This window comes from Gymnodraco acuticeps, unplaced genomic scaffold (genome assembly GCF_902827175.1).
Source record: "Gymnodraco acuticeps unplaced genomic scaffold, fGymAcu1.1, whole genome shotgun sequence".
NCBI lineage: Eukaryota > Metazoa > Chordata > Actinopteri > Perciformes > Bathydraconidae > Gymnodraco > Gymnodraco acuticeps.
In genome coordinates this window covers 1,594,734-1,610,096 of record NW_022989983.1, presented here as the reverse complement: position 1 = coordinate 1,610,096, position 15,363 = coordinate 1,594,734, and the positions used below count along the sequence as shown (strand labels likewise).

Below are 15,363 nucleotides of genomic sequence, written 5' to 3'. Positions count from 1 at the left end.
TTTATTATCCATTACATTAGTCTGACAGCTTTAGTCACCAGTTAGCCTACTTTTCAGATTGTCCTCCCCTTCCTGTCCAGTGAAAACAAAAACAAAATGGTAAACTGAGATAAGATATTTCCGTATGGGTCAGCCCAATAATTCTACTTCTCATGCTAAATAAACTCTTCAGAAAGTCTTTTGGTTGAGCTGGAAAATACACAATAAGAAATCTGAAAAGAAGGCAGTATTTATGAGCTCATGAGTACTTGTTACAGATACTTGGTTCACACAGGACATTGACAAAGACATAATCATATCACGATCTTAAAGAATACGCTACATTTTCATACCTTAAACAGCTACAACAGTCAAATGCAACATCAACCTTAATTTATCAGTAAAACATTAAACATAATTACTTTTCACACTTTTTGCTTATAATATTTTTAAATGTAGTTAGATTCTAAATGCAGCATTTATCATACCATTGGGTTATTGGCACAGTGTTGGGTTTTAACTGAAAAGATGTGAACATTTCTTCGATATCTGCGAAAAAAATACATAGAAAAGTATAAACTATAGAATTAAAGTAAAGTACAAGGATCTCAAATGTACAATACTTGAGTAGATGTACTCCATTACATTTCACCAACACACCACTCACATTCTTGCATGTGCATGTTTTATTTACTTTATTTATTTAATTTATTTTACTTACCACGCGGTAATGTAACACCGAAAGGCATTACATTGCTGGGCTCAAAGTATGACTTGGCGTACACACACACACACACACACACACACACACACACACACACACACACACACACACACACACACACACACACACACACACACACACACACACACACACACACACACACACACACACACACACACACACACACACTCGTTTTCTATTTGCGTATAATTTAATAAACGATAATAAGTGCTACAGAAACCAAATACCTTGCCTATTATAATCCCGATAGATGGCACACGGTTTAAAGTAGTTAGCAGTTTTTTTAAATTCTTTAACACAATAAGCTAAAGAGGGTTAACTTAATGGGATAACCCTTTAATCTCTTGGTGGTCACATAACTGCTTACATTTCTCTGTTTGTGTGTGCCTATTCTAATTACCTTTAAAATAAACCTGTCACAGAAACACCTGCCACCTGTAACCAACTGTATGTTTACCAAGATAAGGGAAAACACATAAAAACATGAAATAATAATACATCTGAAGATTTTGTTCTGTTATTGGTAGTTTTACATGTGAAAATGATAACAACTAAGGGTCATCTGTGCTTTAGAGAAAAAGCAAAGAGAAAACAATCTGATCATCACAACATCCCATAATAACAGCTGCAAACAACATCTACAAATAGGATTATTACACTGGTGTGAAGTGCACGCGATGAGAAGCAACACGGTTCATTCCTCATCAGTGTAATTTCTCTTAATACACATGCTTTTCAGACAGAGGGTGTTAAAGCCAGCCTCTCACGCCATGGAGATTCCCGTCGCTAGTCGAGAGCAAATCCGAGTTCTGCTAGTAGAGAACTTGTACCAACGATGAATAGTTCAGGACTAGCGGAATTCCAGACCTACCCTCGAAACATCACAGAATCACGTAGAAAAATCATCAAATCTCCACCTCTTGGTACATTAAGATACATTAAGTTAAAGCAGTACAACTTCTGTTAAGTAGAATATAAATAGAAACACAGTTAGAAATAAATAGAAAATGAAAGTTTACAGATTTCTTTAGGGTCCGTCCTCTTCAGGATGCGCAGTCCTTGCTCCACTTGGAATCCTCATCAAATCCGTGGGCCAGCTACTTGAGGCGAGAGGTGGCACGGATTTCCATACACCTTTGTTAACCCCTAATCTGAAGTGAACTTTTGCTCCGGATAGATTAACCTGTTATCGAGTGAGAATGCCAGAAGTAATTACTCAGATTTAAATACTGAGAAGTGATTACATCTCAGAACCGGAGTTGTCCGTATAATCTACTTTGGTCTGCCGGGACATGAAATCCTCACCTGCATCGACCAGCTTTGGATAAGACGTTCAACACAGGGGGAGAATACTATCCCAAAAGATACCCAACAATAACTTAATACATTGACATAGTATCAATTGTATCGACGATTGGTTAGGGTTAGCGATTGTTTGGTACAGAGGCTCTTAAAAGGTTAATTGAAACATAAAACAGGGATATAAGCCAAGTTTGTTAGACTTCCACTCTCAACAACCAGAGCCAATGCGATGGAATAATCTGTTTTGCTTAGGAATCTTCTTAACTCCTAGGTATTGAATTAAGCCATGATAAGAGCTGGTTGAATTCTCTAAATGCAAAAGATATTACAATGCTTCCTTTCTGATCTACTTCAGCACGGGAAACTCTGGACCAACCTTCATATGGAAAGGAGATAATGCCATCCCACAATTCCTTGCGGTAGAAACATTTAAAGCTACGCACCATCCAGACGCCAATAACATCCGCGTCACTGTTTGATCGTAAATGTGGTTCTTTGGAGGAGTGACTCTTTCTCTTTGGACAGGAATCATTACTTGAACTGTACAGCATTGGAAGTCACTGTACTCATATATTACGTGTTACATTTAAAGGTGCTTTCAAAAATCTCGTAGTTTGTATATGTTGTCCAATTAGGCAATGTCGTTGCCTTATCCTAGGTTTTTAACCCTCCTATTGTCTTCGTCTTCCCTCCCTTACTTTGGTCTTCGCGGTCAAATTTGGTTTTTACACTTAGAAAGTGGTTAGGAAAAGACACTGGACGTATTTTCTACTATTTGACTATGAGCAAATGACTATTTGTAGCTCTGCCTTCCCCTCAGACAAAGCTTGTAAAGAGGCGCTCACTCGCCGCCCCTTAGTTTACTTGATTAGTTCAGCTCGATTCCTTGATGCCTAAATGGGATCATGATTATCTTATTTGATCCAAAAGACACCCAGCAATTGAGCCTGGAAAGCGTTTTAATGTTCGACCAAACATCAGACTATACACCAACAACTTTTATTAAACACTGTGACCTTTTTACCTGTGCTAGACTATGGTGATTTGATGTATATGAATGCACCTGCCAATTGCCTGGTCAAGTTAGATGCTGCGTATCACAGCGCACTGAGATTTGTGACAAACTGTAAAGCATTAACCCATCACTGTACCCTGTATGCAAGGGCTGGTTTGCTTTCACTAACTGTACGGAGGCTCAGTCACTGGTACATGTTTATATACAAAGCCATGTTAGGGAAACTTCCATCTTATATCTGCTCCCTGATCTCACGGAAAATTGTAAGTGGCTACTGCCTGAGATCGAATGCTGTGGTTTTATTAAATGTGCTAACTGCTAGGACTGTCTTAGGGAAGACAGCTTTTAGATGCGCAGCTCCTCTGTCTTGGAATAGTCTGCAAATTAAATGGAAACTGAACAATCTGGTGCCACTAAATGTTTTTAAAGCTCGGTTGGATGCTAGTCAATCGGAAGCTGTTGGTACCTGTTTATGTGGATAATTATGTAAATGATGCTGTATGATGTCCTTTGGTTGTTCTATTTATGTTTTTATGTTTCATGTGGAACTACTTGAGCAGGTCTCCCTCGAAAAAGAGATCAATGATCTCAATGAGATTCATCTGTATAAATAAAGGTTTGAAATGAAATGAAATGAGTTTCTGACTATGGAAAAGTGGGGAAAACAGCAACAATTCCAAACTACAATATTTTGAACTATCTCTTCAACCAAATAAAACACATGTAGGCTTGTATATGTGATCTTCTTTTGATAACTAATGTAAGAACTAATACAACAAAATGTATTCCTTCCATTGGCCCTTCAATAGTGTTTTATTGTCAGATAGTTTATAGATTTTTTTATCTTTATGGTCAACTTGTATATTTTCTATATTTTAATACTGTTTTATTTCTATTTTGAGATGTTTAAAGCGTAACATTTTTGATTTCTACTCTTTAATTTCTACGTTTTGATTTTAGCTGCAACGCAAACATTTCCCAATTTGGCATCAATAAAGTACATCTTATCTTATCTTATATTATCTTATTAACTGATCCTCCACCGAAACAGTTTTGAGCCCTTCGTGTTCATTACCGCTTTCAGAATAAACCAACATGAGTAAAGCCAACAGATAACACCAATGATCAGGATTTAATTATTCCCTTAAAGGAGCCTATTATTGATTTAAGTGAACATATATAATAAAACTCATGCAAAAACAACACAAAACGTTTCAAAATGACTTAATGTGTGTCAAAACAGAAATTAAATTAAAAACATGGGCATCATAGAAAGTGTTATATTTCCCTTGATTTCTTCTTATTTTACTGTAACTGTTAGTTAGGCCACTTATCCTGACTATATAGGCCACAGATAATTATTTATGTCACAGGACGAACAAGCTTTTCGGGCCTTTCCTGCTGTTTGGTTGTGCCATCCTTCCGGAAACGTTAGCATCTCCAGCTTTGCCCTTGGCATGAGGAGCATGACGTGCTCAGCAGGATCAAAGCGGGGTCTGAAAATCCTGTGTTCTGATGTGAACTCTCTATCCGGAGGGATTAAAGGGCCTGACATTCAGGGCAGCGACTGTCGCTATTATAGTTCTGTGGATCACTCCTTGTCCAATAAAGCTGCTTTAACACTTGGCTGTCCTCTAATGTGGACTAACCTATTATATCACTACAATATAGAACAATTGCAGATGGACCAATTGATCTAGCTTATGTATTTCTATTCTTTGGAGCGACTTAAAACGCTTTTAAAACACAAGCATTCACATAAACATATGGCAGATATACAGTACGTGTCACCTTGTATAGAGGGAGACATTACACACTCACAAGAAAAATGAAGTTGATGCACATTTCTGCTGCATTTGTCTTGATTTTACAAATGTATTTATATTCAGGGAACAACTTGAAATGAGAGTAAAAGTTTTTCTATGTGGAATAAACCTCTGCATTAAAAGGTATAAGAAAATATAAAGCGGTTTGAAGATGAAGTCATTTCATTCACATTTTCTGTGTAGCTTTATTGCTTGTTTTGTATACTATAGAAATATAGAAATAGACAATATTGCTCCCGGCAGGTCTCAATAAAAGTAAATGATGGCTCAAAATTGCGCTTATCTCTAAATCACCTAATCCTCAGTTGAACGGAGTAGACGTATATCCGCTTTCAACCAGGATTATTTTGGCATTTTGTGTCTTAAGGCAATAAACTAATGCTTTTAATTACAGTTCAAACAAGTTTGCTTATCTGCTTTGGTTTCACTGCCAAGTAGCACAGTTAACCAAACCACCTAATCCTATCAGAGGTCTATGAAGCACAGGTATAAAAGCTAAAGTGAGACGTGTTGCACAATTCGTTGAACGAGGTTGCAAGTGAAAGTTTAGCTGCTGAGGTCCTCCCTCTACGATCACTATGGCAGAAGAGTGGGGAAAACAGGTATTTTCAGCCAGGCGACAAGAAGATTCGACAAGAGGATCAGCCTTCGTTTACACAAACAGCAATCATACCAAAGGTACAGTTTTTTGTCTTATTTTTAGCAATACAATGGTGTTGTATCGTTTACCAAAAGAAGCTAAATCATATGTAAGGATTTGTTGATTTTTGAAGGGTTTTCTGACTTCCGTCATTTTTAAAGCAACTTGGTTGAACTTATTTGAATTGAATTGCTCATTTAAAATGTAGCGTTCCAACAAAATTGACAGTTTGACCGATGAAACAGTTGAACATTTCAGACATTAAACTCAATGTACTATTAGTATTCATGTTTATTTGACATTGACAATAGATTGAGAGTACAACGTTTATTGGACTACATGAGATTCAAAACTGTAAGACTAAATACCAGATTGCTTTTTTTTCCCCCTTTCAGATCCCTTTGAGGGTCCCAATTACCACATTGCTCCAAGATGGATTTACAATCTTTCAACGCTCTGGATGTTAGTTGTGGTTGTGTTATCAGTCTTCACCAACGGTCTCGTCTTGGTGGCCACAGCAAAGTTCAAGAAACTCCAACACCCTCTGAACTGGATCTTGGTCAATCTTGCAATTGCTGATCTTGGAGAGACTGTTTTCGCCAGCACCATCAGTGTATGCAACCAGTATTTTGGTTACTTCATTCTTGGACACCCAATGTGCGTCTTTGAGGGCTACACTGTCTCAGTTTGTGGTAAGTGCTCACAATATTTCCTCTATGGTTAAGAAGATTGTTTGGAAAGAGAGTTTTCTTCGTGTCACATATGTTATTATCAGGCTTAAATACCTTCACTGAGTGTCCTTATTTCTTCACACAGGTATTGCTGCTCTCTGGTCCCTGACTATCATCTCCTGGGAGAGATGGGTAGTTGTGTGCAAACCTTTTGGAAATGTCAAGTTTGATGCAACATGGGCCACAGGTGGAATAGTGTTCTCCTGGGTCTGGGCAGCAGTATGGTGTGCTCCCCCCATCTTTGGATGGAGCAGGTAGCCTGATTATATTTTACCTAAAAAAACATGACGTTTAAATCAATCATAAGAACCTTAAACTTAAAATGTTCCCAAATCAGGTACTGGCCTCATGGACTGAAGACTTCCTGTGGACCTGATGTATTCAGTGGAAGTGAAGACCCTGGAGTCCAGTCCTACATGATTGTTCTCATGATCACATGCTGTTTCATTCCGTTGTTAATCATCCTCCTATGCTACCTTGCAGTCTGGATGGCTATCCGTGCCGTGAGTTCTCTCACCAATAGTTGTATATATCAAGTAGATCGCAGCCTGACAGAATCTAACACTGTGTTGATTTGTTGATCACAGGTTGCCCTGCAGCAGAAGGAATCAGAGTCAACCCAGAAAGCTGAGAGGGATGTATCCAGAATGGTCGTTGTCATGATAATAGCGTATATAGTCTGTTGGGGACCTTACACATTTTTCGCCTGCTTTGCCGCGGCTAACCCTGGATATGCCTTCCACCCTCTGGCTGCTGCCCTGCCCGCATACTTTGCTAAGAGCGCCACCATCTACAACCCAGTTATCTATGTCTTTATGAACCGACAGGTGGGTACAACAGTCACATTTTGTCTCTGTTTAAATCAGATGTGTTTTGTTTACAATTGCTAACATTTTTTTTTTTTTTTCAGTTCCGTGCATGCATCATGCAGCTCTTTGGAAAAGAAGCAGATGATGGATCTGAAGTGTCCTCTTCAAAGACAGAAGTCTCCTCTGTGGCTCCGGCATAAAGCTCTTGAAGTTCTTCTTTTTGGAAAAACCATTGTGAATTGTACAGTAAATATATATTGTTTCATCTTCCTTTTTTTTCTAGCAAATATAGCTTTCTGCAAAAGACAACATATACATATAAAGCAAATTAATCATTATATGAATGGTCTTTTTCAGATGAAAATAAAAAGAATATCAAGCATGTTGAACAGTTTCCTTCTGTGATTTTTTAAACTACCGGTTCACATTAGAGGAGATTAGATACCATTTTCCTTATCAGTGGTGTTACTGTTACTGTAAGATACCTTGCTAACATTTCAAAATGTAACCATAAAAATAAGAGCCATGGGGTAGCCCCAGATTGCACATCTTGGTATCAGTTCTTAAGAAATGGCTTTAAAGAAACACAAAAGAAAATATACTTGATTGAAGTCGGCGTCCGAAATGATCTTTATTCTTCATTCAGCATTAAGACTATACAAACCTTTCAACAAGTGAAACATTGTTTTAAAAAATGAGAAAAAAGCAACATGTCTGTTTGAATGTTTTAAAATGTATTATTGTTACAATAACTAGTTACCTGTAATAATCAGTAATCTGAATATCAAAACAAAAAAGTTACCTGATTACTTTTACTTTCTTACTTTCACTGTTACACTCAGAGCTCCAACACATTGTACATAATGGGCTAAGGGGCGGGACATCTCTAAACGGTTGACCAATCACAACAGAGCCGGCCAGCTAACCAATCAGAGCAGACTGGGCTCTGGTTTCAGACAGAGGGTGAAAAGAGGTGCTGCAGCAAAAATAAAGACATTTTTGAGGCACAGAATATATGAGCCTAAGCATAATATGTCCTCTATAACATCATGGGGATGTGCTGCTTGGAGGCATAACATACAAATATGAAAATTAATATAATAAGGCCCCTTTAATTTAAATCAGTAACATGGTATTTCAGTACGTTTTTTGTAGGATTGTCAGGGATATATATATATATATATATATATATATATATATATATATATATATATATATATATATATATATATATATATATATATCAAAACAAAGCATTATACATTACATGTTACTTGTTAGACGCTTTTATCCAAAGCGACTTACATACATTCAGTACTGTGGGCAAGAGCAATTTGGGGTGAAGTGTCTTGTCCAGGGACACAACGACATGCTTACTGCAGTAGCGCACTAAGTTCAGCGCACACAGCGAACCACTGAGCCGCAGCCTCTCCGTATTATTATTATTATTATTATTATTATTATTATAGGGCTCCTTTTAATAGCCAGCATTAAGCCTACAGGTAGACAGACACATGTCATGATAACTGAGCATAAAATCTGTGAGCCAGTCTCAGATCTGATACCTGATGTCAGTGCTGTAACTAATTACATTTCCTCAACTACTGTACTTAAGTACCATTTTGAGAGACTTGTATTCTTCTTAACTATTTCAGTGTGTTGCTACTTTTGTACTTCTCCCCTGCAGATTTTGATTGCAGGGTAGAAACACTTAAATAAGGCTTTAGTCACACCTGGAGTTACATTCTTAAGCTGCAGTATACAAATTAATTAAACTAACTGCATTACCATCTTTGATAACACATTAATGCATCAACAATTATAATCAAGACATAACATATATATTATTCAGAAATTTGCTAATTTGCACAATGAGTACTTCAACCACAGCATCGTTATGGCATCATAAAGTGGCCAGGTTTTTATATAAATGGATCAGGACAAAAAGTGAGCGAATCTTTTTTCTCTCTTTACACAGAGGGGACACCTGTTTATGTATAAAATACATGACAACGTTTAATGTAAGAGAGTATTCCTACACTCAGATCTTCTACTTTACTTCAGTACAAGATCTGAGTTTTCCCTGCCAATTGTTCTACGCAGTTTGGGAACCATGGTATTTTATTTTGACATGCATGCAGCCGGATGTTGTCTGGGTAACGTCATTGTTGTGCGACGCTGCTGCCTCTTCCCTTACACGTGAAGTCAGTGAAGTCGTTGGTGAAATCATGGCTAAAACTAGTACGTATTTCATTAAACTTGACTCCATGTGTTCACTCGCTTATTATTCTAATATTTGTATAGTTTTAACTGTGTTATGTAATTACTTGCAGAACAAAGAAAGAACAAGCGTCTTGACTTCATGGGGAAATTTAAGGTAAGCGTGTCCGGGCTAATGGCTAACCTGATGGAGTCAAAACATGCTCTGGTTCAGAAGTTCTTATTTTCAAGAAGAAACATAATAATGTCCGAGCTAACCTCATTGCCATACTCGGGTTTGATTTAGCATTCAGATGCGTCAGTGTCACTGTGCATATAATTCTTAAAACAGAAGTACTCAGCTCTTCTACTTAAATAAAAGTATAAGTACCAGAGTGTAGGAATACTCTGTTACAAGTACAAGTCCTGTATTAAACATTTTACTCAAGAAAAAGTACTCAAGGTTCTAGGCTTTTATTGGTCATAGCTACAGTGTAATTATGACGATGGAAATCTTAGGTCACAACAGTGCAACACAATAAAACAGAACAAATAGTGCAAGTAAATAGTAAATACAAAAGGAATAGCATCAAAATATACTTAAAAGTAAAACTACTGTTTATGCAGATTGGCCGACTTCAATATATATATATATATATTATATGTTTTGATTATAATTATTGCTGCATTAGTGCAGCTAGTTTTAATTAATGTGTATACTGCAGGGTAGTTTGAAAATGTCCTCCAGGTGTTACTAGCCTTATTTATGTGTTGATTATATTTCACCTCATTAAACAAAATCTGCAAAGTAACTTAAGGTACTAAATAAATGTAGGGTAGTAAAAGTACACAATTTGCCTCTGAATTGTAGTGGCGGAGAAGTACAAACTAGCGGAAAACTTGAAATACTCAAGTAAAGTATAAGTCTCTCAAAATTGTACTTGAGTAAATGTACTTAGTTACTTCACACCTCTGACTGCCAGTAGGAACAGCTTCTTGTTTCAGTGTCAAGTGCACTTAAATGCCTCCAATGAGCTGGAACACACAGTTGTGTTGCTTATTCAAATATATTCTTCCAATTATAAATACAATGTTAATATACAGGGTTAGCCCTATTGGAACTGTAACACCTATTCAATAACCTGTAGACTGTAGAGGGCCAAAGAAAGTGCTTCCCAAAATATTTAAAGCCTAATTACAATGTTGATGGAGTTCAATGATGAAGAAGATTAACTGCAAAAACAATACATTTCTGTTGTTTGGTTAGGTATGGGGTTGAGTCAAATTAACACAAGTTGTATTTGCTGAAAATGAAAACTGGCAAAATAACAAAAAGTATGTAGTGGGTTTTAAACATGAATTAATGCACAGAACACAAGTACATATGTATTATTACACACATTTTGGATTTATAAACAATAAGCTCAGCTTTGTTTGTTGGCTTGTGACCATCCATCTTTATCTTGATAATTCCAGAGTTTCCAAATGAAATAAACGGATCATTTTACACTCGTCTTGTTTTCCTGCCTGCAGAACAAAGATGGAGGAAGTGATGCTTCAGGGCGGCCAAAGAGTTCAGATCAGCACGTCAAAGAGCAGAGAAAACAAGAAGAAGTCCGAAAGCAAAGGGTGAACACTGGACATCTTTACCTGTACTGTTGTTCAGGTTACATTGCTGATATTTTAAATAAATGTAACAACTCTCTTAATTTGTTAATTCCCTTCTTAGCTTCAAGAACTCCAGGACAGACAGAAAGTCTCTAGAGAACAAGAGCAAATGAAGAGGAGGAATTTGCAAAGCTTTCAGAGCGACATCCTACAGCGGCAGAGAGAGTTTGAGCAGAAGGTAAATGTCTATTGTCTAATGACTATTTAGTGGAATGCAATTATAATACCTGCATAGTGCGCAAATTGCCACTGTAGTGATTTCTGTTTTCTTCTCTGTCTTCACAGGAGTCGGATATGCAGAGTTTGGAGAAAAATGTAAATTTTGAAAACGAGAATTCAAGAAAGACATATTACAGAGAATTTAAAAAGGTATGTTGTTGTTCAATACATGTGTCAACTGACATGTCTGATGAAAATTACATTTTAGAGACGTAAACGTAGAATTTTCGCTTTGCAACTTGAGCAATTTCCTCGTTGTAAATGGACTGTACTTATATAGAGCTTTGTCCAGTCTTTTTAAGACCCCTCAAAGTGCTTTTACATACATGTCATTCACCCATTCACACCCATTCATACAGAGCAGTGTACCTTACTCTAGGACCTAACATTCACACACCGTTGGCCATCGGGAGCAACTCAGGGTTAAGTATCTTGCCCAAGGATACATCGACATGTTGACTGCATGGGCTGGGATCGAACCCACAACCTTCTGGTTGAAAGACGACCGCACTCCCTCTCGCAGCCACAGTCGCCCCGTTGTAATAGCTCTCGAAAGTCAAAAATTATTCAAATACACACTAAAGTAAATAAATCAATTGTGTTTCCATCAATTGATTTGCCCACACATGTTGAATCAATAATACACACACACACACACACATATACATATATATATATATATATATATATATATATATACATTGGATGGTATAGATGTCCTGCCTTATAAATCCTGCTGTTCAGATGTGAGATACAGAATTGAGAACATACATTTTTTTTATATAAAATGAAGGTGGTGGAGGCCTCGGATGTGATTTTGGAAGTTTTGGACGCACGTGACCCGCTGGGCTGCAGATGTCCTCAGGTGGAGCAGGCCGTCATTCAGAGCGGAACCAACAAGAAGATAGTTTTGGTGCTTAATAAAATTGGTAAGTTGTTGGTAAGGGATTGTATTTTTATTTATTGTGTCAAATAATCAATGCTTGACTTATTTGCCTTTGCTTTGATTAAAGATTTGGTGTCAAAGGAAATCGTGGAGAAGTGGATTAAATATCTTCGTAACGAGTTCCCCACGTTAGCCTTCAAAGCATCTACTCAGCAACAAAACAAGAACTTGGTATGGAGTTTAATATTTATATTTTTGCTATACGAATATGCTGATGAAATTCATATCATAAAATCCACGGAATAACATAATTCTGTCCCTCTGTTTCTTGCCATGGACAGAAACGCAGTACCGTTCCAGTGACCCAAGCCACCCCTGAGCTCCTCAGTACCAGTGCTTGCATTGGAGCAGACTGCCTGATGAAGCTACTCGCCAACTACTGTCGCAACCTGGACATAAAGACAGCCATCACCGTAGGTGTTGTAGGTAAGCAGCCCCATGAAACCATGTTCTTTCTGTGATAATGAGGACAGATTATGCAACATTTCAGGCTCATATTTCTACTCTGTGCCTCTACTGTGACATGTCTCCATGCTTTAATGTTCAAAAAGCTCTTTATTTTTCTCATACTACCTCTTTTCACCCTCTGTCTGAAACCAGAGCCCAGTCTGTTCTGATTGGTTAGCTGACCGGCTCTGTTGTGATTGGTCAACCATAGAGCTGTCCCTCCCCTTAGCCTATAATGTACAATGTGTTACAAGCGGAATTGTTGCATAATGATGTCACTATGTTACGGAAGTAAAAAGGAATCCAATGGAGGCGTTTCAGGCAGGAAGGAGTGTGTGAGAGAGAAACTTTGCAGACCATCTGCATGCTCAAAGACCTTTTCCTAAAGGAAATCATTTTGCGATTCTTGTTTTGAAGGTTTTCCTAACGTGGGAAAGAGTAGTTTGATCAACAGTTTGAAACGGGCACGAGCGTGTAACGTTGGAGCCACTCCTGGTGTCACCAAGTAAGTACATGATGAGCTTTTCCTTAGGGCGACTTTCCGGATGCAGTAATTAAACTTTCTTTTCTTTTCTCATACTACATATCACAATTGCAATATCCATGAAAATAATCGCAATTAGATATTTTTTCAAAATCATTCAGCATTAATGGGTTTGATGTATTTCAGGTGCCTTCAACAGGTGCATCTGGACAAACACATTAAGCTCCTCGATTGCCCTGGCATTGTCATGGCAACATCAACATCTGACGCCGCAATGATTCTTCGCAACTGTGTGAAAATCGAACAGCTGGTTGACCCCATTTCACCCGTTGAAGCCATCCTGCGACGGTGCAACAAGGCCGAGGTGAGTCACATAGCAGCCTTCTGGTTTGTTGCTCGACTGTGTCTCTTGCAATTAACGCAATTAACGTATTTTTCCCCGGATGTGCCAGATCCTTAAGCACTACGGAGTTCCCAACTTTCGCACGGCTCTTGAGTTTTTAGCCATGCTTGCTCGACGTCAAGGCAAACTAAGAAAGGGAGGACTGCCCGACACTGACAAAGCAGCAAAGAGTGTGTTGATGGACTGGACAGGGTGAGCAAAAAAGAAAAAAATCTGAATTTTCGAGGTTTGACAATCAGTTCTTGGCACTTCATTAAATCCAGCTTGTTGTGTTATCTAGGGGAAGGATCAGCTACTTCACGCACCCTCCAGAGACACACACTCTCCCCACACACGTCAGCGCTGCGATTGTTACGGAGATGGGTAAAGCCTTTGACTTGGATGAGCTGGAAAAAGGAAATCAGGAGGTTCTTGCAGGTAAAAGTTACTTCTAGTTAGGGACGAGATGACACAGGATTACATTGTTGAACTGACAGTAAAATAACAACAGAACTAAGAACTGAATTTCCTCTGGAGGATTAATGAAGTTGATCTTAAAACTTAAACTTGAATGAGACACTTTTCTGGAATATTCTTACAAGAGTAAAGCTGTCTAGCTCACCTATTATGGTAAATAAGTAAAAGAAATTGAGCCTTATCCAAAATAAATACACTAATTATCATGTGAGGAAGCACAGACTTGCATAATGTTGACATTTGAATTATAATCCTTTACTTATGCAGTTTAGGAGTTTTGATGACTTTATTAAGGATTGTTTGACTGCTTTTCACTGACAAGATGATGCTTGAATATATTGATTTCAATAATGTGTTTTAGTGCCATTTTAAGAGTGTTAAGCATATTATGATCGGGATACATTTTGCAACGTGACATTTTCATCGTCCCATGTCTAAGTCTATTGGGATGTAGAAACCCCAGAATCAACAGACCTGGCCGTCAGCAATTGCGTCTACTTTCTTTGGTAAAAAGTAGTTCTGCAAGCAGGTATCTCAAAACGATACCTGAATAAATCGGCAACAGTTCGGTTAGATTGGACTAAGAGAGTGCAAAGAAATGGTGGCTTCCATTTTTAAACACCCTAAAAAAGAAAGTAGTTGTTCAAAGTTGGATATGCTCTTTGCTGTCTTTCAGAGTCATCTTGTCCTGATGTCAAAATGGGATTTTGCATGGAAACCACCGGAATGACAGAAGGGGGCCAGGGTGAACTGCCTTCTGACCTGGGAATGTGGGAAGAGCCCGAATTCAAAGACAAAACTGAATCCATGGAGGATGCCAAGGACATAGAGGTGTGAACAGTGCAGTTCTTACAACTCAAGTTAACTTCAGTAAAGTGTGTTTTGCACTTTATGCATTTATAAACTGACTTTTAACTTCACTTTCCTTTCTGCTCAAAATAGTTTGGACCTATGACAGTGGAGATCAAATCTCCGAGGTCAAAGACTCCGTTACCTGGGGATGCAGCAGACAAGGCTCCAGATCTGAAGGATATTGTGGGTGTGCATCCTCTACAGCAGGGTCAGGCACTCCGGGCTGCTGGCAAGAAAAGGAAAAAGCAACAGAAAAGAGCAGGTTTGTATTAATATTGGTCTCAGTCTTATAATGTATGTCTTTTTGTCCGTCGTATGGATTGTTTGTGCTAGAAAGACTGGATATATCTGTTCTTTATCCTAGTGTAATTGTAAACCAGCCTTTGAAGTGATTTCATTTAAACAAATGTGCAAAAAGTAGGAAAATAAGTTTTAAGTGGCTAATCCTCTATAACCAGGTATGTTGTGTGTAATCATGCTAAATGTAACATGTGTTCTGTTTTTCTCCACAGACAAAATTTCTGTTAAACTCTCGGACACCTTGACAGCCGCAATGGATTTCTCCTTTTCAGATGACTGATTAAAACAAAAGATTTAAAGAATACATATTTGTGTTTTGTCGTTTTTTTGTTGTCTTGAAGT

The 15,363-nt window shown here is 37.9% G+C and overlaps 2 protein-coding genes across 2 annotated transcripts; both read left to right on the top strand.

Annotated features, from left to right (window-relative positions):
• Positions 1 to 5,393: 5,393 nt before the first annotated feature.
• Positions 5,394 to 7,380, top strand: LOC117543746 (red-sensitive opsin). Its single transcript, XM_034212255.1, has 6 exons — positions 5,394 to 5,545; positions 5,903 to 6,199; positions 6,324 to 6,492; positions 6,576 to 6,741; positions 6,826 to 7,065; positions 7,149 to 7,380. The coding sequence occupies exons 1-6, from the start codon at positions 5,446 to 5,448 to the stop codon at positions 7,245 to 7,247; spliced, it is 1,071 nt and encodes a 356-aa protein (XP_034068146.1). The 5' UTR covers positions 5,394 to 5,445; the 3' UTR covers positions 7,248 to 7,380.
• A 1,814-nt stretch (positions 7,381 to 9,194) lies between these two features.
• Positions 9,195 to 15,327, top strand: gnl3l (guanine nucleotide binding protein-like 3 (nucleolar)-like). Its single transcript, XM_034212251.1, has 15 exons — positions 9,195 to 9,288; positions 9,381 to 9,424; positions 10,780 to 10,875; positions 10,976 to 11,092; positions 11,200 to 11,283; positions 11,927 to 12,062; positions 12,147 to 12,250; positions 12,361 to 12,505; positions 12,944 to 13,031; positions 13,197 to 13,374; positions 13,463 to 13,605; positions 13,694 to 13,830; positions 14,546 to 14,700; positions 14,812 to 14,983; positions 15,234 to 15,327. The coding sequence occupies exons 1-15, from the start codon at positions 9,276 to 9,278 to the stop codon at positions 15,299 to 15,301; spliced, it is 1,680 nt and encodes a 559-aa protein (XP_034068142.1). The 5' UTR covers positions 9,195 to 9,275; the 3' UTR covers positions 15,302 to 15,327.
• The last annotated feature ends 36 nt before the right edge of the window (positions 15,328 to 15,363 follow it).